Raw genomic sequence first — 27043 nt, forward strand, 5'->3', positions numbered from 1 at the left:
TATTGAAAGTAAGGGATATTATCATTAACAGCATTGATTTATACAGATATATACTTAACTCTTCTTTATTGCTGATTCTTCTTATACATTAAGTGATAATTATTCCATTCCTTGATTCTTCTCCACAGTGTAATACCTTTATTATTCATAACACTCTCAGTTTGTTTTAAAATTAAAGATAATAAAATATTTTATAGTATTATTTCATTTTAAAATGGGCCTTTTTCTTCTAATGTCAATAATTTTACTATTTATCTAATCATAAAGGTTTTTGGATGGCAAGCTGCTTGATATCAATAAAGATTTTCAACCATATTATGGGGAAGGAGGGCGCATTCTGCAGATCCGGACTCCAGAGGCAGTGACCAGCATTAAAAAGCGAGGAGAAAGTTTAGGATACACAGAAGGGGCTCTGTTGGCTCTGGCCTTCATCATCATCCTCTGCTGTATTCCTGCCATCTTGGTGGTCTTGGTCAGCTACAGACAGTAAGTATTCAAGGACACTAAACATGGATTGGTCTTTGAAGAGATACAAAAAAAATCATCTCTTGTAATGTGGCTTTGTAATTGAAAAATATTGGTAATTCAGCCATTCTGGGATTGCTTTATCTTTTTTGAACCAAATAACCTTCCTCAAAAGGAAAACATTACAAGCTTTCCACAAGCTTCTCATGTATAGTTGAATGTCCCTGTGCTCCTAATATAATCTCATTCAGTAGGAGGATTAGCTTATTTCCTGTGGTTTTATTCATTCTTTGGATTAAATCCCTCCTGAGAGAAGCTCATAGGTATCCTAGAGAATAAACAATATAATGTTATATCCATATACCCACTTTACAAAGTTCCAAAGAAAGGTATGAAACCTCATTATATTGCCATAATAGGTTTTCAGCCATACAGCTAAATTTACCTCCATACAGATGATGATAGTGTTAATAAAATCATAGCATATCACATGTGATTCTCCATGTGGTTTCTTCCTTCCTAGGTAGCCTTGATCTAACCTGTCTTATAATAGCTGGTAACATATTTTGACTGAGTAGTGCCTTAGTTTTCCATTTCCTACAGTCAAACTCTTCCATTTATAATATCTGTGCTTAAAAAATTATTTGACCTGGGCTGGGGATGTGGCTCAAGCGGTAGCACGCCTGCCTGGCATGCGTGGGGCACTGGGTTAGATCCTCGGCACCACATAAAAACTAAAATAAAGATGTTGTGTCCACCGAAAGCTGAAAAATAAATATTAAAGAATTCTCTCCCTCTCTTTTCTCTCTCTCTCTCTCTCTCTCTCTCTCTTTAAAAAAAATTATTTGACCCTTCAAAATAATCAAGTAATTATTACTATTTTAGATGTCTATAGTTAAGGCACACTAGCAATATCCTTGATTTGATATTAGGTATTGGAAACTTTGTGATTGATGCATACACATTTCAAATATATCTCTACTGAAAAAAAAATAGAAAGCTGGTCAAGAAGTTAGGTAACTCTGAGGGTGCTACAAAGAGAAAATAAATAACAGGCATCATGAATTATATAAATTACTTGATGTAACAAGTAGTAAGAAATAGTGGTAGAGCTGTTATTAATTACATAAAATGTTTACTGAAAAAGTCAATTCTCAAACGCTGAAAACTTCCTTCTGAATTGAGTATGGTAAGGTGATTTCAACTTGAAGTTGGAAAATCATGATCTACATGAAGATATTAGAGGAATATTTTCATCACAAAAACAATGTGAAGTTGCCAACATAATATTTAGGTTGATATATTGGAGCTTAATGTATCCTTAATATGTCAATCAATATACTAAATCTGAAGGTATGAACAAATGATACTGGGAAAATTATTTTAGATTATTAAGACACTAATCCAATATTAATTTTCAAGTTTATTCTGTATTGTTAGTTATCCTTTTTCATCCATCTGTTTCCCAAAGGAGCAATTTTATATCCTGATAGGAAAGAAAATTAATAAGAAAATTCTTATATTTGACATGCAATACAGCGATCAAAACTAAAGCATTCATGTGATATTATCAGCAGTCTGAAATTTAAAAAATTAAGATGCTTATACTTAAATGTTTTATAGATGATTATTTAATTCTCTTTTTAGTACACAATTATTTCAGTTATTACTTTTTTGTAGATTAACAGAATCTGAGTTTTGCTCTGCTGATATATCAAAGAAAAATTCTAACATATAAAGACCTAATGTTTGTACCTTCAAATTTTGCCTGTAAATAAGATAAAAATGGCTAGCTATTCTTTTATATTATGATGTGTCTTTGAAATTTGCTAGGTATAAAAAAGTACAAAGCAAAAATGATGAAAATTGTCATGAATTTGTTACTCTGCAGTTCCACCTTCCAATTTCAGCTTCAGCTTCAAAGTAAGGCCAAGAGTGTAATCAGTGCTTCCTGTAAGACTCACTTCATTCCTTTAATTTTCTTCAAGCTGAGTGAACCAACAAGTCAATTAGAAAGACCAGATCATCTTCAATTTTTCATTTCTGTTAGAATTGAAATTCACATCACTGTGTTTTAATCCAGTTTTTCCTATTCCATTTAGCTCATTTATTTATTTTCCTGTAATGAATATTTTAGCCTCTTTTATAACTGTAACAGTAATAATGAAGTGTTCCCCACTTTCATTTTTTGAACTGAAATCCTTAGTCTCCCTACCATGTCATTAACAGTCACTATGAGTTTAACCAGTAAATTATTCATGATTTAGAATAAATCATATGTTAAAATATTATGAGCACAATATCTCTAATATAGTTTTCTCTTTTTTCTTACTCATTGCTTTCCCAAACAGGTTTAAAGTGTAAGTATAATTATGGATATTTTACACATGATTTTATGTAATAGAAAAATAGAAACCATATATCATGTTGATCAAGTGGTCATCCTGTTCAAAACTATGTACTAATTATTTGACTGCCATTTATAATAGTTGTGCACTCTTTGGTTTGATATATATGGAATTGAGCTGATTTTAGAATTGGATATAACTGAAGTAAATATGAAATAGAGTGTTCTAATCATTTGTACCCTTTAGCAATATGTGCCCATAATAATAATAATAATAATAATAATAAACAGTAATCCATCTCTAACACAAGAATCACAAGTATTCCTAAGAATAAAAAAAAAATACAACATCTAACCAAATCTCCCTTCTGTATGTGCACACCTCACAGACTCTGTGAAGTAATGTCAAAAGTATTTAAACAGTTTTTAAATAACTTTTCTCATAATAGATGAAAAATAAAGGAAAAATATCTTTTATATGCCTCATTTAATGAAGAGATCCATTAAACTTTTAATTATGCAATACATTTATAAAATTTATTTTTAAATTTTAATGGACATATAAAATTGTACATATTGATGGAGTTCCATTTATTGTTTTTTATATATACATATATTGTGTAATGTTGAATTCAGGGTAAGCTTATCTGTATTTTCAAACATATATAGTTTCTTTGTATAAAAACATTAAAAATCCTTTTTTTCCCTTGTTTTTCAAAATATACACTGCATTAGTGTTATCTATAGTCACCCTACTATGCAATCATACAATACTACAACTTATTTCCCTTAGCTGTAACTTTAAAATTATTACTTAATTTATCTTGCAAGTACTCCTATTAATTTTCCCCCTTCTTCAAGGAGCAAATATTTTAAAGAACTGAGGACAATTATAGATCAGCAATATTTATGAGGATGCTTCTGTCACAGTATCATTTTATGAGTTCAAATAATTATGTAAAATATTATAAGTGGGCTCCTGTGATAACTGAACTTCATTATTAAGATAGCTTGCTAAAAAGCATATGATTTCTAAAATGAATTTTACAAAACAATCTTACTTTACCCAAGACGGCAAGCTGAATGCACCAAGACAGCACGAATTCAGTCTGCACTACCTGCAGCAAAGCCAGCAGCACCAGCGCCCGCTCCAATGGCAGCGCCTCCGCCACCCCCACCACCTCCAGGGGCACATCTCTATGAAGAACTTGGAGACAGCGCAATGTAAGTAGCCTTTCAGAAACTTTGAGAAGTAAATGGGTTTTGCTGGATATAGAGTGGTGTGTAATTCTAACCAGATGAAGAAATGCATTTTCAGTCTGTTGGACCGTTTATTTCATTTTTATATATAAACAGGAAAAAAAAAGTTCAGAACCAAAGTTTAAAAGTAATAGCAAAAGAAAAAAAAATCTAAGAGAAAAGTAGCACTTGAGAAAACAATTATAAATTTATACTTAGGGTACTAATATTATATGGACTCTCTCAGTTGTCATGGTCATACAGACATCACCCCCTAAAAAAATCTGGGGAAAAAGTTTTTACACATGAGATGAAAAATTAAACAATCCTAAAACAGTAATTCCTTATTTGGGATCAAAACCAAACCCCCATTTTGTAATTGAAACTAAATTCTATAGTTTAAAATCATAGCCTTTTATAGGACACTATTTGGTGCCATTATATAAGATCTTAAGATCTGCATGAAATGAATCCATGTATTAAATGTCCAACTACATACAGAAAATATTTTTCATTATATTATTCTTACTTTTATTTCATTGAGTAACTGTAGAATGGTCACCAGTCCACATTAACATAAATTCAAGAGTATTCTGGACTTCCTAATCTTGCAACAAACATTGTTTACTAATATTGATTTTATAAGTAATATTGGCACAATTTTTCTTAAAAGTTTCACATAATAGTCACATCTCACCTTTTTGCAAAAACTTTGGCAGAAAATCTGACAATGTGTGGTGAAATACGGCAGATTGCTATGGTTGCTCAATATTTCTCCTATTCTATTTAGAATCTCCAAACAGTATTAAGTCATATCTTTAAAAAAGACAACTTAGTGTTAAAAGACCTAAAAGCTGTATCTGTCAAATGATTCTATTCATATAATCTGATTTTTTTGGTTATGTTTAACTTGTTTATATTTTTAAAATTCAAGAGTAATTCTTTGTAACGTTCTATAAAACTACCAAGCATATTTATAAATTTTTGCAAACAGCTAAATTAAATTCAGAAACCCTTTTATTAACTAGAATTTGGTCAAGTAGAGGGACTGAAACATATCTCTATATTTGTAGCATTTACTAGTAGGAGTAAAGCAAGCCTTAAAAATAATGAAATTCACCTGTTAATTAGAAAAATGGTTTAAGCAGAGGTATTACTATTTGTTTGCTATATTAATAATTTTATACTAGATTCTGTCTAGTTTCAGTAATGTTAAAATTGTTATTAATGCTATTTTGACTAAAACTAAATTTAAAATTGTGTTTAATATGTGACATTCTATCTCTAAAATAATAATACAATATGGGATATTTGCTTCAAATACATGTTTTCACTGTTTTTCGTAAGTTGAAAATGAGGGTCTTTTTTGAACTACTGGTGAATGTAGGAATTGAGCCAATATGATTTGATTCTCTTCAATCTCTTTAACCACCACTGCCAGCAACAACTTTAGAAAGAAAAAAAGCAGTATGTGTAAAGTTAAGTGTGTTTCTATATGATAAGAATGAATGGTATGTGTGAATTTTAACAAAGACAGGCATCTGAATTCAAAGTAGTTTCAAAATGGTGATTTCCAAGAAGCCACATTTGTGAACTATTTTTACTAGAAAAATTATAATAGATTTAGTAAAATATTTTGTAGTTATATGTGTTAAAATATTTTAAGTTCTTTGTATTTAATTTTCTTTAGGAAATGTTTAACTTATCTATTCAAAAACTTTAATAGGAATTCTAACGATAGGGTACTATAAAATAAACTGGCTCCAAGTGAATTATTTGAAATCATTTTTAAAAATAAAAAACATCAACTCATTTTGTAAATGTCTTCAATAAGTAATCAATAACTTCACATAGTTTAAATATTTGTTCTATAATAGTCATCATGGTACTTCTATGGTACATCATGGTACTTCAATTTCTCCCAAACAAAATGTATCTTCTTTATAAATCAGTGTGCATTAACCTATTTGTTAGAGTTAAGGCATAGCAATTTGTAGTCTCATTTAAAATTTCTATTTTAGGATAATAATTATTCATGTTTCATACAGATCAATTATATATATATATATATATATATATATATATATATATATAGTAGATACATTGCTGGATATATTTTTTGTGATAAAACATCCAAATAAATACCATGTGATTTTATTTAGGACATTATTAAATATCATTCTTAATAAACACACAGAAAATCTTTAAGAACTCATGAATTTTTTTCTTGAATATAAGTATTAAATGTTTAAAGAAATTCCTGTTAGTATTTTTATAATCATCTCAAATTAACTATAGTTAAAACTTTCTTTTTTCTATCACATGTTTTCTCTTTCTCACCTGTGGATACATAGGCATAAGTAAGTAAATAATATCATTCTAATACAAGGGCATTAGAAAATAGATGTGATAGAATATATTAAATGGTATTTTACTATAACTACAGTGATCTTCATCTTTTACCACAGAATCATTTTCTTTTAAAAGGAAAACTTTATCTTCCACATCCAATTTACTTTTGGTGTCTTGAAATGCCTGAGCTTAAAACCAATATTCCCAGTGACAACCCTGGCTTTCAAGTTATCCTTGTTTTTAATTGAATACAAAAAATATTTATAGATTCCCTTAAATTATAAATTATGTGATATCATTATTTAGATCATTTTGTCCAAGAGAGAGCAAATCAAGACCAGATGTCCACAAAATCAATGACCAAGTAATGTGCAGTTAAATGAATTTTGACATACTTTAAAAATGTCTCTCCAAGATCAGAAAAGATAAAAAGTGTTGGCTGCCAGATTATTCCAAACTGTCAGCACTTTCTGAATCACTCAGATGGGACTGAAACTCTAGGTCCATCACTTAGCTTTCTTTTTTAGAACTTGTGTATTTTTGCCACATGACATGTTAACAACTTTAGTTTTATACATCATTTTATTGCCTAAACTATTACCTTGATTTTTCAATGTGGCTATTTAGTTCTTATTCAAAATATCCCCCCTTTTATTTCCATTTTTAATGGAATGTAAATATTAAACAATTACTAAAATAAATTTGGTATTCTGTTTGCACTGGAGAGTAAACCCTAATTAGAGACAAATTTAAACTCCATTACCCAAACTTTCTGGAGGAAGGTTCCCCAAGCTTTCAATAGAGGCACTTAATTTGTGTTCTTTGGCTTTTCCAAATTTGTTTGTATCTCAAAGCTACCTATGATTCACCATTTACAGAGGAGCAAATCTTCAACGACATTAAAGCCATATAATTTTAATGTAAATATTCTCAATAAGGGAAGTCTTTTTCTAAAAATTAAATGAAAGAAATACCAGCAGCTCCTCGGCCAATTGGCATTATTTATAATGTTTTAAAATTAAGTTAAAATTTAAACGGAAAGATCATCTCTCTTCAGGATTATAGCATAAATTCAAATGTGATTTTGAATTTTGTGAGAAGTCTCCCTCTGTGTTTGTGGACTGTTAATTCTCATAATCTGAAAAATAAAATACCTCTTTCTGTATTCTTTTGCAAAATTTCTCACAGATCAGAGTACTGTTAGCTCTAGGCCAGAATTATCGAGATGAAGGATAGTGGAGATATACTGATTCAGATACAGCCAAGGATCTTTTATGCATAACTGTCAGCTCTGAGCATCCTCAAGCAAGGCCAAGGATACAGAATCAAAGGCCAAGTTGCTTGTCTTTAATTTGGAGCATTGTGATTTATACATGAGTGAACTGTTATGTGAAGACCTGGATACTTTGCTGTATCAAACTAACTGGGGCGGGGGAAAAAAAGCAGTCTAGAGACTGACACATCTTTTTTTAATAATTTTTTTATGCTACTCCCAACTCTCAAGATTTTACTGCCTTATCTTTTTGAGAATAGGAATTTGAAAATAATGTTTTGCTTCAGTAAATTAGTGTTGTTTGGCATTTTATATTTTGAAGTAGTAATGAGAACCATAAAAACATCTTTCTCATGAAAGCTGTCACAAATTGTTTCCTTACATTTCATTATCTTCTTTTCTTTCAAGTCTTTTCCTTCTCTACCATTTTCAACAAAGCAGGGGAAATAACTCACTCTCAGAAGACAGGACAAATCAGCAAGTTGTGATGCCCTTTTCTTCCAATACCATTGAGGCTCACAAGCCAGCTCATGTAGATGGATCACTTAAAAACAACCAACAGAAGTCTACAAGAAAATTCACATTTCTATCCGATAAGGACGGCTTAAGTACTTATAACCCCCTTTATAAGGAAAATATAGGTCCAATATCAACACATTCAGACATTTCCTTGAGAACAGATTTTGAAGACCCATTTTTAGTGGAAACACAAGTCAAGAGTCAGTCCCTGAGGGGCCCAAGAGAAAAGATTGAGAGGATGTGGAACCAGCCAGTCAGCTTACCTAGGAGACTGATGCGGAAGGTTCCAAACAGACCAGAAACCATAGATCTGATGCAATGGCAGAACACCTGGCAAAAAGCTGAAAATAAAAGCAATGGAACCTACTCCAACAAAAATGGTAGTAGTAATCCATTGTTTACAACCGAAGATGCATATCTGACTGAGAGAGAAGAAATAAGGCTAGGTGAACCACTGGCTATGAAAGAAACAGAACAATTGAAATCTCTAGCTTCAGGCTCATCATTTTCTTCTTCTTGGTCTCACCTCTCTTTCTCCACTTTGCCAACTATTTCAAGAAGTGTGGAACTCAAATCAGAGTCTGATGTTATCACTTCTCCTACTGAATGCTCTTTGGAACTTTCTCCTGCAAGGTCTTGCGTTTCAAATTCTTCAGTCTTTAAGAGACAAACACCCCCGTGTATGTTGGATATTGAAACCAAAAGGAACGTTTTTGAAAATCTTTCCCATCCTTGTAACATCTCTGTCTTGTCTCCTTCCCCTCCTTCTCCTCCACCTCTTCCTCCTCCTCCTCCTCCTGCTCCTTCTCTTGTCCTAACTCCCTTTTCTTTTTCCTTTCCTCCTCCTCCTCCTCCTCCTCCTTGTAGTCCTCCTCCTCTTCCACCTCTTCCTCGTTCTGTTCCTACTATTTCTCCCCCTGCTTCTTTTTCTCTACCCCGCTTTCCTCCTCTACCTCCACCACCTCCTCCTCTTCCATGTCCACAGCCTCCTTCAGCTTCAGCTCTATCCACAGAGGGTGTTTGTATACCAGATATTAAATGTACTACATATATAACTCCTGCCAAGGAAATCAAAGCTGCTACAATGCACCTATCCACATCAAAATCAGTGTGTAAGACAGACCCTCAAAAAGAACCAAAAGGCATCCTCAAACATATTAAAAACTTAGCAGAACTTGAAAAATCAATAGCTAACATGTACAGTCAAATACAAAAGAACTGTCCACCCACAAACATCTCAAAACTTCAAACTTCTTGCACTTCAGAGATAACAAATATGGGAATCACATCTGAACAAAACCAGGAGAATGCAAACAATACTGTGGAGGGAATTGAAAAACAATCGCACAGTCAATCTACTGCACTGTAATGTTGATTTTCTTATTTTAACTGTGAATCTTTTGTTGACCATAACTTCAAGCTGAACATCAAATTTGACCATCAAAGAAGATTCTACTGTTTTACCCCAAACTCAATGCAATGCTGTTTTTTTCCCATAGTTTTAACTTAAAAGATTATTAACTTCATCACTACTAACTCATGTAGTAGATTTGCGTTAATTTTCTTAACTACAAAGTAGCATTATTTGTCCTACATTTATTTGAAAAGTAAGTAATTTTAATCTGTTTTTGATGGGGAGATATGGGCATGAAAGTTAGATACCCAACCTCACAAAAATGATTGTTTATTATGTTGATGCTTTCATTTTATTTTTTGATCATTGTTTCACATGAATGTTCCAGGAAAAGATAGCCTATTAAAAATATGCTAAAAGTCATAACATATATTCTGTTTTTCTTTTTTTGTTTTGTTCTCTTGAAGCCTATGTATTTGGTAGGAAGAAATACTTCCAAAGTAATATGCTATGTACTTAGAAATGTAGGGGATGACAGGCTTAGGTGTTTCAAAATAAACCCCAGGTGCTATAATATGTAGTCATCTGTTTTCTTTTAACAACATCCTTTACTCTGGCTTGCTTTTGTCTTACTAGTATGCGCATAAATTTGATAAATCTTTTACTTTTTTCAATTGCTGTCTTATTTATTTCTCATTGTGCATTCCCTTCTCTTCTTTATAATGCAAATAAATCTTGAGATGCTGACTTTTGTAAGACATTTCATTGTTCCCACAAGTGTTTAAAGTGCTATTTAATTTTGCTCTGTCACATTATTATATCATCTCTTTAATTATAATTTTAAAGATTCTCCTTCAAAGAAAATATTTATGTCCAGTTTAATAAATGAAATAATATTAAATTTAAATACAAAATCAAGAGGTATTATATTTGGTGAACTATCACCAGTTTTATCTAGGCCTTTTGCTCCTTGTTTTCAGCAAGAAGATAATAAATTTATACTATGGAAATAAATTTCTTTAGTTCAAATAGTTGTTAATATCTTAGAGCTCTATTCTTGTTAAATTCCTAAAACATTAGTTAAACTAAGGAAAATCTTCTTAAATTCTTCACTGAGCATATTTTAGCCCAATTTCATATTTATACATGCATATACATATTATTATATACAATGATATATATGCATGTTTGTATATGTGTATATAATGTATAGTATGTGACCATCAAATAATTGCTTTGTTTTGCCCATAAAACATGTGGAATGAATTTCATTTAGTGGAAATCCCTATTTTTGAATGGAAGTACAATTATTTTTTTTATCTCTGGAATTTTAATATTTTAAAAGATATGTCTGCCCAGAGAAAGGTACATTTTCAAATTAGCTCTATATGTATGTTCCAAGAAACAGCAGAAATATTGCAAATAATCTATGATTGTTATCATAGATTCTCTTATTTCTTTGAAATAACAGAAACTTCCATTCAAGTTAAGCTTGATAGTTAATTGATTAAGTATATTCACATAGTTTGAGGGGCATGCATTTTGCCATCTTAAAGATTTGTTCAGCCCTGATATTATCTGACATTTCTTTGAGAATTTGATCTGGCATTACTAATTAACAAGGTTATATTTTTAAAAAAATCTGTAAGTTTAATTATTTTCATTAGCTCATCTGCTTCAGATTCTTTTCATCCGAAACAAGAGTAATTTCTTGCTCGGGGTTCTTGAACCTGATTTTTTTCTCTCTTTCACTGAAAAACTTCAGTTGGAGTTTTTGTTGGCAGCTGGTCATATGCATGAGAACTTGTGCTAGTTGGCGGACTCTGACAAGGTATTTTTCACAATTGTGTGAGCATTTAATGTGAGTGTGTGTATTTTTAAGCTAATTTATACAACTTTTTGTGAAACTTAGAATTCCTTGATAATGAAATTTCTAACTAGTAACCAACAAAATATTATAACAAATTCAAATAATATTTTTGTGTAAGTACTTAAGCATTATTAAATTGTTATATTGCCTTTTTCTATAACATTTTAATATTTGTGTAATCTAAATTTTTTAATATTTTATAGTTTTCAAATGAAACATTCATTCTGTTTTATACTTAATAGTCTTTCATTGACACATTGTATTCGGAGTTCTCTGAGTTCCTCATAAAAGTCAGTTAAAATATCTTCCGTAATATGAGACCTATAAATATTATTTGAGTATACAAGCTCAATAACCTAATTTCTACAACCTGACAACCAGTCTCTAGAAAGGGAACATTTTTCTACTATATTTATTGAGATCCAATTAACACATAAGGAGCTATTAGATATCTTATTTAAAATACATATCATTGAATATATGCTAAATTAAAATGCATCAATATTATATTACTGATTTTATAACTATCAATAGTTATGGTTTGAAAACATACAGGGAATTATAAACATTAACTCTATTTTGTAACACTTTTATTTCTTCCTTTGAGCTAAACCAAGCAATATAAATAACTGCCTGAAAGGCAACAAAAAGATTAATAAAAACAGTATTTTTATATCTATTATTTATGGAAAACATTGATAATGAATAGAAATTGAAATATGTAGAAAATAAAGTTTAGTTTTGTTTGTGTATTTTTGTGTGCTGCACATGGCTCATTTATCATTATTAAAACCAGACTATGAGTTTCCTCTAATTTTTCTCTAAAAGAAATTGAAAGGAAGTTGAAAATGTCTAAATTTTTAAAAGCATTAGAAGGATGATCATTCCCACAAATATTAGCAGAAACATATAGGCACTCTATAAAATTTACTGTAGAACTCTTTTAAAAAGTTGTATTTATAATATATTAAATTAACTTTATCACCAACAGTTTCAGCAAACAGTATGTTAAAAACTTAAGATGCTTTCAGATAAATAGACTTATCTGATGACGATCTTGGAGTTTTTGAAAAATATTTTACAAAGGTTGTTTGGTTGGACTTCTTAATAAATCTTCACTATAGTAGTATGTTAATTTCATATAGCATGATCAACAGCATCAATTTAATACTTTAGGTTAATCATTCAATTCATAATAAATATAAATTTCTTATAATTACTTACATTCACAATGAATATGCTGTGCCCTTTTTTCTTTCTCAAGTATGGTCAAATACTACACCAGTTTGTGGTCCATGACCTTTATTAAGATTTATGCAATAGTGAATATTTGGCTATTATATATAATGTTTTGACTTTACTTCTAATGGTGTAATTGACCCTTAAAATTTAGTTAATATCTTGAATTCATTATTCTTACAACCAAATTGACATATGCAAATATATATATCTTGCCATCATTTGGAAGATGAAATTCTAGTGATGGAGATAATTTTTCATCTTGTGCCCACTACATTCTTCATATATAAAAAACATATCTTTCTCCACTGAATATTTTTTATATAGATCAAGGCTCATATAGGACAGAGATACATTGGATTATTATTATCCCAATTGATCCCAACGGAGTCAAAAATGTGTGTTGCTATACACTATTTAGATAAAATAGTTTTTGTATGTTCTGTTGTACATACAAAATGAGGGCCTGGGGTGATAACTGCTTTTAGTAATTCAGGCATGAAAATTTGGTCTTCCTTTCTTGTTCATGTCACAAAATATATTTCCCACTTAGACAGTGTTTAGTAAAAGTTATCTATTTTACTCAGATTCTTTTAAATGACCCTTATCTATAATTTAATCTGAAAATCTGGGTGTTTAATTCTTTTTTCTTTATTTCTGCCTTTCAGGAGAGGTTATGCACCAGAGGTAAGGGATTTATGGTGTTATATCAAGATTCCTGGGAGATTATTTGTGTAATAGGCAGTACTAATATACATTGTTCTGAAGCAAGATGATTATTCTTCAATTCAACCAAAGCATGCAAATAAACTTTTCTACTTCTTTTCTTTTATATATGTTGCTTCTCTTCTTTGAGGTTATAAGACTATGATTCAATGGATAAACAAAGATCAATTGCTTACATTTTCAAGGATAAATTTATTTGTCCTGAATTACAGTTACTCAGTACTGTCATGCTCCCTTAAATTCATCTTTCTAATATTATAATCTAATTTAGAAATTATGGGATTGCTTAATATTTGGTCTTACACCAATCTAAAACTTTTTCTTATCACTATATTGGAATGGAGTTTGACTTATTTATTTTAAATTCTGATTATTAGTACATTTAAGTTTTCTACTGCATTACTATGACTCAGTCTACAGAGAACATACCTGGCACTTTTCAATAGCATTTGGCTCACTATACTATAATTAATGTAAACAATGAAGTTATTGAGACCCTAGTTAAATTTAACATATAGCTTCTTAGTCAAGAGAAATAAGTATATGATCTAAATGTCTTACATTTTAGGATGCGCAAATCCTAGATTATGTAGAAATCAAGTTGAATGCCTATATGAATATCAGGTTTCAGGCATGACTGTAGCATCTCAAACTAAAACTTCCCTCACCTTTAAATGAGTACCATAACTAGACTAACTCACTAACAATTGTATTATAAGATGTCCAATCTTCAATTAAATATTTACTTTATTGTGCATGTCCAACAGATATTTCATTCATGGAATTATCTCCCAGAATCTTCTATCCACCTTTCCAGTGTTGTCTTTAAGATGTGTGATATAATTATTAAGCCCCTGAGAGTTGATAATCCTAAATTTAAACTTTATGTCTTAGTCTCATCCTGTTAAAGTCTAAATTATCATGAAACTAACTATTTGTGAATGATTCCCTATTCACAAAAGACTTTGTAAAAAAACGCCATTGACTTTTGATAAAAAGTAGAAGGAATGGGTACCATGTCTTGAATATGATCTCAAATACACTACAACTGTATCATTATCTGTGTTCTATTGTTCTTCCCAATGAATCTAATTATATTTAATATGACTGGAGAGAAAAAAAGAGGGACAATTTAAAACATATATAAACTTGTTAAAAATAATTATATCATGCTTAAAGTGCTCTTAGAAGCATAAATAGTTCTTTTTGCTATGAAACTTAAAAAATCTTTCTAGATTTTTTTTGTTATGGTTATTAAATTTGGTGTTAATTAAAACAATTATGAAATTAAACAAATGAATCCTTTATTACTTAGTGTTCCAATATAGAGAATTAGCCAAAATATTGTTTAATGTTTTTGATAGCTGTCACATAAATAATGAATCATAATCCCAAAGTAACCAGTTTTAAGCTGTCGCCTTTTTTCCCCCTCTCTTCTCAACCATAACCTACTTTTCCCATCTGAATTATTTTCTAAATCTTTTTCTTTTAATTTCCTTTGGCAGCAACAACAACTGCTGAGGCCTTCTCTTCTTAAACCAGAGGTATCAATTTTCATTTTCTTTTCAACCTTACTAAACCTTCACAATATATTTATGTGACTTTAGTACTTTTATGTTCATCTTACATGTAGACAGAGTGGGTGGCTGCCAGTATGGTATAATTTTACAAGAGAGAGAAAAGCTACATTTCCAGAGAAATGCTAAACATATTTGATAACTCAAATTCCACATGTGTAATATCATTCTCTAGAAATTAGGCAAATAATATTGTATTAAAAATAAGCCATCTGGCTGGGGCTGGGGCTCAGTGGTAGTGTACTTGCCTGGCATGTGTGAGGCACTGGGATTGAATGTCAGCACCACATATAAATAAATAAAAAATATAAAAAAAACTAAACAAAATTAAAAATAAGCCATCATTGAATGAAGCAATTCATGAATCTGATCAGTAGTTACCTAAGTATATAGAGATTCAACAGATCCATGCTTGAAGTCAGACCTAAATTAGGCAAAATCTAAAGAAAGAATGCTGACATCTGTCCTGATTCAAAATACTGTCTTTGGGCACATGTGTATTGCACAGTGTCTGTGATATTTTTTTTTCTGAAATGTGAAAAAAATTTTCAAGTTTTATAATAAATTCATATTATTTATGTATAATAACATGTCTATATATTGCCAAAATTAAAAATAATGTAGTGCTAGTTTAAAATACTTTTCTTTGTGATAAATTTAGTTTTTTATAAGCTACATTTATAAACATTTTAGTCCTTTTCCTTTAGAACAGAATCCTACCTTTTCTTAAGAGAGGCATTTCTTGCTTAGAATTGAGTCATCATAATCTGGAGATTGGGTGGCAGGGATATCCAGGTTTTAAAGATTTTTAACAAAAATTTACATGAAGAGAAGAATTCCCAGAATATAGAATCAGAAAACTCAAGGTTAAAGTCTAAACACCAATTATTAACTGTAAAACCCCTGCAAGATATGCATCCTCCTGAACATCAATTTCATATTCTAAAAAATGTTGGTAGTAATGTCCAATATATTGATATTCTAGTTAAGCAACTGGAATGTAGCAGGATGAAATTCAATAAATGATAGTTACAATAGTTCTTTTGGTTTACATAGATGTTTATAATAATAAGATCCAAATAAACTTTATATTCTCTGATCAGCAACAAAAATTAATTTTTAAAATAAAATTAAATGTTTGATCTACCCACAAAATCATTTTTAGTACATTATTTTGCATGATTTTCTAAAATTCAGTATTTCCCAACTAAAGAGATGCTAAAAGAGACTGCATGGTACATAGAGAGGAGGAGCATTCCATTGTATTTTTAGGTCAATTCAGGGGTCTTACCAGTCACTAGGTCCTTCCCCAGTTTCTTTATTTCCTCTCTTTTCCTCTCTCTGTCTCTTTCCCTTCGCTTCCCCCCCCCACTTCTTTTTGTTTTTGCAGTACTAGGGATTAAACCCAGTGGCATGATAATGCTGTTACATGTACTACATCTTCAGTATTTTGTAATTTTTATTTTGAGACGGGGTCTTGCTAAGTTGCTCAGTCTATGCTTGTACTTGGGATCCTCCTATCTCAGCCTTCTGACTCACTGGTGTTGATAGTATGCACCACAGCGCACAGCTCTCTATTTCTTTTTTTGAAGTGATGTTTCTCTGCTCTTCATTCATGAGCTGTATAAGCATTCAAAAGGCATAGTTCAAGTCACTCTTTTCTGTTAATTTCTATCCTCTTTTTCCAGAAAAGTCACTGCAGAGTGACTGACTGAGTCAAGACTCTCTTGCTGAGTTTCTTGGGCTCCTATGCCAGTCTTGTCTCTGCTTTATTACATTTTCAAAGTAATTGATGCTGGATATATAATGTAGTTAGGAAGAGCTGAGCCTTACTCTCTCTCTAGGAAAAAAAAAACATGTCCATATATTATTATCAAAATTTATTAAAATTCCACTTTAAAACCACTTGAAAGTCTTAATCTATGTATATTACATTAAAGACACATTGGTCAGGAAGTATAAATGTATTGATTCTGAGTCTTATTGCATTTTAAAAGAATGAAAGTATTACATTGTTAGATGACTCAAAAATGTAAGTTTACCATTATCTTTTTTCATTTTTTTTTTAGTTTGAACAACTTAAATCTACACTATTACTTTGTTTTAATTTCTTACTGTTATTTCTTAATCCAATCTCATTTCCTGCTTCTTATTTTTTGTTGCTATTGTTGTTGAAATAAATCCTGTAGCTACAAAGAAGTGCAAATCCTTTCATATGGTTACATATTAAGAATGCCCAAACACATTTTAACAGCTCTCCAGAAGCTCCTTTATGTTGACATCCAGATACTGATTTCCCTTCTCCTAATCACTCAACTGGCTTGTAGCACACACATTAGTCTGTTTTTGAACATACAAGTTGAATAATACAGTATGTTTTATGTGCATGTGACCTCTTTTGCTGATCATTCTGTTTGAGAGATTCACCTGTATTGTGGTGTATTTAGCTCATGGACTTTTGCATTGGTTCTGATTTTTTGCTGTCATGAATAATGCATTTTGGTGCACAAGTGTACGTAATACTCTTGGGTATATAATTATAAATTGAATTTATTTGAAAAATAGATACATATATTTTACTATTATTGACAAACATTTTCCCAAGGGTTTTACCAATTTATCATCTCTCTAGAATTGTATAAAGGTCCCAGTTATTCCATGTTCCTCCCAACACATAGTATTGCTTATTATTATTATTTGTAATTTCTGTAATTTTGATGGGCAAACTAATCTAGTTTTAACATCATGATTGAATATCTCTGCATTTGGTTCAAAGTATTTGTGAACTGTAAAGTTGTTATGTAGCATATTAGTAGAGCAGAACAGTCACAAACTTTAAATAACTATAGGAATCAGAGAATGCAGTTTATTAGATGCAAAACAAAGGCAGGTGGCAAATTTAAGATGATAATGGGTATAGTAGAATAGTGCGGTTGAATAATGCGGTTGGGCATGATGTAGTAACCAAAAGAGAATATGCTTGCTGGAAGTTATCATACTACCATCTAGATCTTTGACATGTAGAACCATGGTATTTGTGCTGCCCTCTTTCTGCTTTTCAAGAGAAAACAAAAACCCATATTTTCGGTGGCATTCTCTAAGGGTTGATGGCAAATAATTCAATATTTTTAAATGAGCTTGGCAAATCTTAGCAAAACTAAAAGTCATTATCTATACTTATCATGCAGGGTATCAATTTCCACACTTCCTAAGTGATGTATTTGTGGCATCAGAGAAGGGCAATTTTTCCTATCTCATTAGTACACTTGTATTAAGGAAATTAATTCTTAGGAATAGCGTATAATCTTAAGTAAATATCAACCCATTTTCCTGTAGATAGCTATGCTTTTTCGTCCTCTTATTCTATTGCAAATTTAATTTGGTTAGTCATTGCTTAACATGTCAAAACAGAATTAAAAAGGCAAATATAAGGAAGTTACATTTATCATTTAATTGTTGTTGAAAATTATTTTAATATATATTCCTCAGGAAAAAAAAATATTTCTATAAGAACATAGTTGAAAAAAATCAGTATAATCTGGAGTTTAGAAGTAGAAATGTTGACAGGATCCCTTCCTTTAAATAAGGCCTTCGCCAGTGTAATAATGCATACCTGCAATTCTAGCTTCCCATTCAGGAAGCTGAGACAAGAGGAGGGCAAAGTGAGGCCTACTTGGGCAACTTAGCAAGACCCTGTCTCAAAGTAAAACATTTTTTTTTTTAAAGTCTTAAATCCAGAAGTAGCATTAAGTGCCTTGAAATGTCAACATCCTTGGGAGACATCACACAGTAACTCAGATTCTTATTAGTGTATAAATTATTATTATCAAAAAATTTTAGATAAAGAGTTTAAATATATGGGAGAATAGTGGAAAACCATTGGTGGAAAGATGAAAACATGCTACAGATATGTTATAATTTTTGTCAATTCCAAAGGCTGTTAATAATGTAATTGAAGGTACAGTTAAGTTTAACTATTTGTAATTTTAAAAGTCATTCAGGAATAAGTGAAAATACTCATTTGAAAATTTTAAGAGATTTTTAATTAGGAAAAGTTACTTCCTTTTCCTTTAAGTAAAGTCTAATTATACAATCTTATTTTTTTTTTTTGTGAGTACTTGTGGCCAGAAAACAAACAAAAAGGGAACATGTTTAAATAACACTTTTAATTATAGTTATTTTGGCAGGTGTATTTTCAGAATCGTCAAATTCTAGGTGTGGAAATCTTATTTCGAGCTGAACTGTGATAAGAATTTGTTTTCAAATGCAATTTCTCTTTTTGAACAATAGGAGTTATCCATGGAGTCTGGAATTGATCCTGGCCAGGAATATGGACAAGATTATTACAGTTATGAGCATGGGTACATCTTCAGATTTTTTTTTATTCAGAATCTTATATAGTATTTATAAATAATAGGAAGCCATTTATTGATTTCTTTGCTAGCATTTATTATTTCAAAGTCATTTCATTAGTTTTATGTTTGAAAATGAGTAATGTATCTACCTTTAATTTCAATCAAATTTTAAGCATTTTTCTATTTGGCATATATTGTAATTTTAGAAATGTATCAAAATTATTCATATTTATTTAAATGTGAAATAAAATCAAACATATTTGCTCAATTCCTAAATTCACCTTTATCTTTATGTGACATGCTTAACATTTTTTAAACCAGTCTAGGTAAAGTTTTGCTCAAAAATGATTAGAAGGTGGAAAACATACTTAAGAATCCAATAACAAGTATTTCAAACGTTATTTCTCCACATGTACACTTCACTGCTTAAAGGAATGCAACAGAAGAATGTATCTCCATTGTTAACCATGTTTGAAAAAACTTTCAGTATAAATATGTAGACTTCACGTTCTGAATCAGCTATTATACTTTCAGAAGGAACATATTTTGTGTCCTACATTATTCACTTCATTAAGGAGCATTATGCCTTTTTTTCTCATTCTATTCTCTCAAAACTTATATCTAAAATAACTCAACTCTCTTTATTGTTATTCCAGGGTACCATTATGGCAAAAATCTTTGGTCATCAGGTAGTAGTTCTTACCCTATGGTTTTGTAGCTAATTTAAAAGGAGCCTAATAGATGCTATATAATATCTGTAGACTGAATGGTGAAGAAAAAGAAGAAAACAGAGATCATTCATGGTAGATTCTACATATACCGCAGGAAAAAAGTACTTAAGGTTTTTAGTTTCTTTTACAGGTATGAAATGCCTCAATATGGAAGTCGACGTCGATTGTTACCACCTGCTGGACAGGAGGAATATGGTGAGGTGGTTGGTGAAGCTGAGGAGGAATATGAGGAGGAAGAGGTAAGTTACTATAATTCCATTATGTGGGATGATATTGAAGAACAACATTTTAAATTCTATTTGACTACCAGTATAGAGACTATTTCCACCTTTAAAAAATACTATTCATTTACCACTTGTTTTCCACAGAAATTTAACATTGCTGGTCATTTTATTACTTTATCTATGGAGGGAATTAATTTTAATAGTTTAATCTGTTTCCTTCCATAAACTGTTAATATCTGGAAAAAGCTACAATAATTTTGTTTCCTAAAATTGTAAATATTGCTCCATGAACATAATATATAATCAAATATATAATACAAAATCAAATATGTTTAAAAACATACAATGAAATGTCTACTTTTGTTCCTACACTGTCTAGCATATCTAAAAATCATGAAAAATGGTCTCCATCTTTCAATCATTGGAGAAGGATAAATTATTTCTACCTACATATCTGAGGAAATTATGTAATCATGCCTAAACTAGTATGAACCAATTTTATCAAATTCTTTGCCTACACTATTAATTTGGCAGAGGTCCCCCTCAATAATAACAAATGAATGGCACAGTAGGCCTAACCTGTTCAAAATTTAAGAAAATAGCCAATTTTTATGTAAACTTTCAGATAAACTAATGTATTTTTATGATTTTAAAAGATTCTTTGTAGACTTTAGCTAAAGGGAAACACAAGAAGCTATTGCCAAAATCTAGAGATAGAAAGGAAAGAGGTAGTGGCTATTTCTTTCTTGATCTAAATGAAAAAAAAAAAAAAAAAAAAAAAAAAAAAAAAAAAAAACCTTTGAATTAAAAAAAAATGATATATCACTAGATTTTCCTAGATAGCCAAAAGTAAAACAGTTTATACAGTTATCACCCAGCATATTCTTTCCTACTACTTTATACATGACATGGAACAAGATCATACCATAGCTATCCTCACACTGACACTTCAATTGCATTCTCACAATTTTCAGGAAAAGCCAAAGAAAATTACAAAACCAAAAGTTGAAATTAGAGAGCCTAGTGAGGAGGAGGAGGAAGTGGTAGTAACTATTGAAAAGCCACCTGCAGCGGAGCCCACATATACAGCATGGAAGAGGGCCAGGATATTCCCCATGATCTTTAAGAAAGTTAGAGGACTAGCTGATAAAAGAGGCGTCGTTGACCTTGAGGGTGAAGAGTGGCAAAGACGCATGGAGGAAGAGGATAAAGATTATCTGAAACTAACTCTAGACCAAGATGAAGCAACAGAAAGCACCGTAGAATCAGAGGAGGAATCCTCCAGCGATTATACTGAGTACAGTGAAGAAGAATCTGAGTTCAGTGAATCCGAGACCACAGAAGAAGAATCTGAGTCTGAGACGCCCTCTGAGGAGGAGGAGAGTTCCACAGAAGAATCAGAAGAATCCGAATCCACAGAGTCAGAAGGAGAAAAAGCTAGAAGAAACATTGTGCTTGCAAGAAGGAAGCCTGTCGTGGAGGAAGTCAAGGAAGTCAAAGGTAGAAGAGAGGAGCCACCCAAAGAGCAAGAAGAACCCACTGTAGAAGAGGAGGAGGAACACCTAGGAGGAGAAAGTGACCTGACCCCTGTGGAAGAATCTGCAGACCTTGACGCTCAGGATGTCCCTGAGGAGGGCAGTGCAGAATCAGCTTCTGTGGAAGGAGGCATAGAAAGTGAAGAGGAATCAGAATTAGGCAGTAGTAGTAGTAGTAGTAGTAGTAGTAGTAGTAGTAGCGAAAGTCAGTCCGGAGGTCCCTGGGGCTTTCAGGTGCCAGCCTATGACAGAAGCAAAAAGGCAAACCAAAGGAAGTCTCCAGGAGCAAACTCTGAAGGTTACAACACAGCCCTTTAGAAGAGAGAACAGTAGGTGGGACTTTTGCAGTGATGAGTGCTCTTGCGTGCAGTGCCTTCTGTGTGTTCTCTGAAATGACTCTTTAAGGGCAGTTAATTGACCATGATTTTGATCTGACTTAAGATCAGAAGCTTGCCAGAAAAGCGATACATGATATCCAAAGAAATTGGTATATTAGACTATATTAGATTAAAATCCACTAATATTTCCTATACTAGTAAATAGGAACACATGTAATTAGCTAGTCAATGCTTACTATTTTTTCAGCAGGATTTTTATTATGCAATATGGCATTATGTATTATCAGTGACATCTCTCTGTTGGAATGAATTTTATATATAGATAAGAATAGATTGATACATAATCTGTTGGAGTGGAGCAAATAGCTACATGGAGAAATGGTTTGTAGCTGCCACTTTCAAATGTTAGAAGTTAAATAAGATAAAATATGAAAAATCGAATGTTAACATCATTATTCTGAACTGGATTGTTTAAAACCATATTGTAGGAGTCATAATATTTTTTTATCTGAGCAAGTAAACATAATAATTTTGAAATAGACTGACTCAGTGCCAAGCATTGATAGTTCACCCAGTCCAAAAATGTAATAAGGCTTCTTTGAGAAAATAATATAGAACAGTTCAACCTTTGCCCTCTGCCCTTTCTAATGTTAATTGGAAAGAGACAAATAATTGGTGAAAATTTCCATTGTGTTTCCGTTGCTTGCCAAAGGAAAGTTTAGAATAATTGGCTTTCAGTTTTATGTACTATTGAATAATTTGTGTACTAATACTAAATAAATTATGCAATCTGGGAATATATTTTCTAAGTTAACAAACATCTGAATGGAATGACCCAGAAAACCAGGACATTTCAAGTGAATGAATGCATTAAACATACAAAATTTTGGCTAATGGCATTGAATAAATTAGCAGGCATTGCATAAATAAGCAACTTTGGATTTAAAAACCATTTTTCAAATATGGGGAATAGAAACTTTAACATGAATTGAATAATCTACTGCTGTTCAATGCTTCCAATTTAACTTTCCTGAATAGTAAGGCAACTACAAAACAATGGATTAGTTCCTAAGTTAAATATAAATAATATAGTTTTCTTTTCATGTAGAATAGTAATTTGATCTAAGAGCATGTGTTTCCTGGAATGTCTGCTTCCTAGCTCAGCAACACTTTATTCAAATATATCATGTTGTGAAGCCAATCAAGAATTTGTGAAACTAAACTGACGTGAATAAAGAGTTGCTTCCTTGTACCCCTCTTGACTTATTTACATTTGATAACTTTCTACATAACACTTTTTAAAATTTCACAGGCATTGTGTTCTTTGTCTCTTTCACTCCTTTGATAATGACTAACACTTTTTTTTTTCCTTTTATTTTGTCAGTGGGCAAGAAAGAGAATGATCAAGTTAGTTGTTGATCGAGAATATGAAACTAGTTCAACTGGAGAAGACAGTGCTCCGGAATGTCAGAGAAACCGTCTTCACAATGCTAAGATCCACAGTAATATCAATGGCAATATATATATTGCACAGAATGGTTCTGTGGTGAGAACCCGCCGTGCCTGCCTCACTGATAACTTGAAAGTTACCTCCCCTGTCCGTCAGGGGAGGCACTTTAAGAAATTAGAGAAGTTGGCAGTGACACATGAGGAGAGTGTACCTCTGAACACATTGTCAAGGGGGCCATTTTCTACTGAGAAAATGAACAAAAGACCAACGTTGGTTACCTTTGCCCCTTGCCCTGTGGTAACTGACAGTACAGCAGCAAAGTCATTGGGGAACAGGCTGAAAAGCACAGTGGAACAGGAGTCCATGGTTGACAATAAGAACATCAAGGAGACTTTGGAATTCCATAGTGACCACACACAGTCAGATGATGAAGAGCTTTGGATGGGTCCCTGGAACAACCTCCATATACCAATGACAAAACTGTGACTGATTTTTTAAAAGTTATTTTAATTTTTACTTCAGTTTTTAATGAACTGTGCTTTTTATTGTCACTGAGAAAACAATGTATGGGATTTATATCATGCACACAAGCTAAAACTTTGAACAATATGCTTTAAAATTTAAAAAAACAGACAGATTTGCACTCACATTTGTATCAATTAATTGTTTTTCCCAGAAAATCTTTTTGGACAGAATCGATTCACTAAAAACACATCATTTAGACATTTAGCTATTTTGTTGGGTTTTGAATTATTTTTCATTTTAATAAACACATAATTTACTAAGTAATCATTCATATTTTGTTAATTAACACAAATTGTGCTTCATTTCTAACTTCACAACACATTTTTCAGTACATACATTTTTATTTTCTATAGGCAAATGGGGAAAATATTAAGAGGATTTTTATAGGTAACAGGTTTGTACAATTGTTGTCTATATTATCCCGGTTTTTTTAAAAAATGAAAGTAGTAAAGGTGAAAATCACCTGTAAATTATTCTGAATCATGAGTTTACTTTTCTTATTATCCATTTTAAAGTTTTACAGATTTTAACACACACACACAGACACACACACATATACACCTTTGAAGAAACACGGAACACTTCAGGTCATATCTTTTTAAAAAAATTTAATTTACAATTTTACTTGGTTCCCCCTAAAAATACATTATCCATATTATACTTTGTAGATCATTTGGTTTCGCTACTGGAAATTAAATAATTGGAGCAACAAAACAGTCTCTCACCCTCAGTAAAAGCTTACTGAGAAGTGGCAAAGGTCAAATAGGCAATATTGCAGCTAGAACCACAATTTCAGTGTGGAAGTCATGGTAAGGCCAGAAAAGTCTCACATTAATGTCACTGGACATGAATATTTTATGAACCCAGCAGAAAAGAATTTGGCAGAGTCACAAATTTATATAATATGTGAAATGCCTACAAAGGCTATAAATCCATAACTTCAAATGCATTATTATATTTAACTTCTCCCAGCTCTGGTTTATTTATAGACTATTTTGATGCACATATTTATGTGCCTGTAGTTCAGAGCCAGAAAATGATTGCCTGGACATTTTTTTTTAAATCAAAGAACAGTTGTTAATTTTTCACCACTGAACAAAGCACAGAGTTTTACCATTAATAGAAACTACAATAAATTATTCTTTTAGAAAAACTTGCCTTGTGTGTTGCATACCTTCCAGATGTAGAAAGATGAAATAATATAGTTTAAGAGAATTCAGAATTCTATTGACTATGACTTAGTATGATAGAGATATAGGTCACCTCAAATTTTGCACAGATTTCATTTACATTACTTCATGCATGCTTAGTATATGGTTGAAGGATTGAATAATGCATTATTATTTATACCCCTCTTACATATTTCACACATTAAAATACAATTTCCTTATTTCCAAAGTGTATTACATAAATGTGCCAACATATATTACTAGTATGCTTTCATTTCAGATTTTCAAAAGTATTTGAAGACAAATACCGTAACATCTCATTTATCTAATTTAATTGGAAATCAATGCATTTTTACACCCTTGTTAAAAAAACTATAAACATTAATAGAAGCTTGCTAGAAATATAGAATCATGCCCCCACCCCAGGCCTCTCAAACAAGAATCCACATTTTCACAAGATCCTAAGGTGATTTGAATGCACATTGAATTTTGTGAACCAATGATCTGTAATATTGAACTCCAGGGCTTACTTGTTCAATCACCAAAACAATTGTTTTTACTATAAAATAGTTTATGTAGAAGTTAGATTAAGCATATCTTGTCTCCCTATGAGCCCAATCAGATCACTGAATATAACTTAGTATTTTTTGTTTTCTGTTCCAATGTCATCTCAACCAGTATTCCAAATATTCTCTCCATATAGCTTTACATAATTTTTCCTTCAAATTTTGGCTATAAAATTTAACTTGTTGCTATGCCTTTCTCAAAAATTTTCTTCTAGTTGCAATTTCTAATATACTGGTGGGAGAGTTTGTGTTTTATTCTTGTTTACTGTTATTTAAAAATTTATTAAGTCTGATATAGGAATAAGGTATGTAGATTTGGGCAAAAGCTGTGTGATTCTCAGAAGAGTTCTTTGATCACTGTTGGAATCTGGACATTGTTCTGGAAATATGATGTTGGCAGAAGACTAATATCCTGACAGATGAGATACCATTGTATTTTCTGGTATACTTTTTAACAAGGAAATAGGCAAATATTATAAGCTATTTAATCATAAATATTTCAGAACTTTTGAAATGATTGTTTTAGTAAAATTGATCATGAAGTTAATCTATACCTTACTGGACACAGTGCAAAGATAAGCAGTATTTACACAGATCAACCAAATAAAATATTTGGTCATTATATTTTGGGGAAAGGATGGAGGGCAGTGAAATTAATACTAACTAAATAAATCTGAACCATTTGAATAGTTACTTTGATAAAACTCTCACTATTTTATAAATCCTTGACTCAGGATTAAAATTGTGGAACACAGGGGAAATTATCAAGTATGTTTAATCTTAAGAATACTTCGTATAAATGACCTTTCTATGTAAATATTTATAAGGAAATTTATGGTTATTTTTCCTAGAAGGGCATAGGAATTCATTTTAGTTTTAATCAGCCCAGCTTTCAATAATGCAAAAGAAATAGTAGATCATCACTGATGAGAGTAGACTGATATAAAAACAATATTGCTAAAACCATTGATTCAGGAGGTCTTATGGGCATTAAAGGACAGGTGAGGAAGAAGGAGTATATCTGATCAAGGTGACACAGTCATTTGTCACACAATAACCATCAAATCATATTTGTTGACCTTTGTTTCTAGACTTATCTTTTCTATTAATTAATATCCCTGACAGCTGTCATAGAATTGCAACTATAGGTTGGCCAAAAGCATCTTTGTTGAATACATAAAAAAAGTTT

General features: G+C 31.4%; 1 protein-coding gene across 16 annotated transcripts in view; it reads left to right on the top strand.

Annotated features, from left to right (window-relative positions):
* The window catches only part of Pcdh15 (protocadherin related 15), a 746672-nt gene extending 722592 nt beyond the window's left edge, over positions 1 to 24080 (top strand). For 4 of the 16 annotated variants that reach the window (XM_071610744.1, XM_071610743.1, XM_071610750.1 and 1 more), the window contains 5 exons: positions 268 to 486; positions 2817 to 2825; positions 3884 to 4036; positions 6406 to 6411; positions 8085 to 9564. In XM_071610744.1, coding sequence (XP_071466845.1) covers positions 268 to 486; positions 2817 to 2825; positions 3884 to 4036; positions 6406 to 6411; positions 8085 to 9564 — 1867 coding nt within the window. Of the gene's footprint in view, positions 1 to 267; positions 487 to 2816; positions 2826 to 3883; positions 4037 to 6405; positions 6412 to 8084; positions 9565 to 11314; positions 11381 to 13326; positions 13346 to 14889; positions 14929 to 19251; positions 19323 to 20177; positions 20287 to 21245; positions 22125 to 23528 lie in introns of those variants that run through there. The other 12 variants (XM_071610757.1, XM_071610756.1, XM_071610742.1 and 9 more) reach the window with 9 other exon arrangements.
* Positions 24081 to 27043: the final 2963 nt, after the last annotated feature.

Source organism: Marmota flaviventris, chromosome 4, assembly GCF_047511675.1.
Source record: "Marmota flaviventris isolate mMarFla1 chromosome 4, mMarFla1.hap1, whole genome shotgun sequence".
NCBI classification, from domain to species: domain Eukaryota; kingdom Metazoa; phylum Chordata; class Mammalia; order Rodentia; family Sciuridae; genus Marmota; species Marmota flaviventris.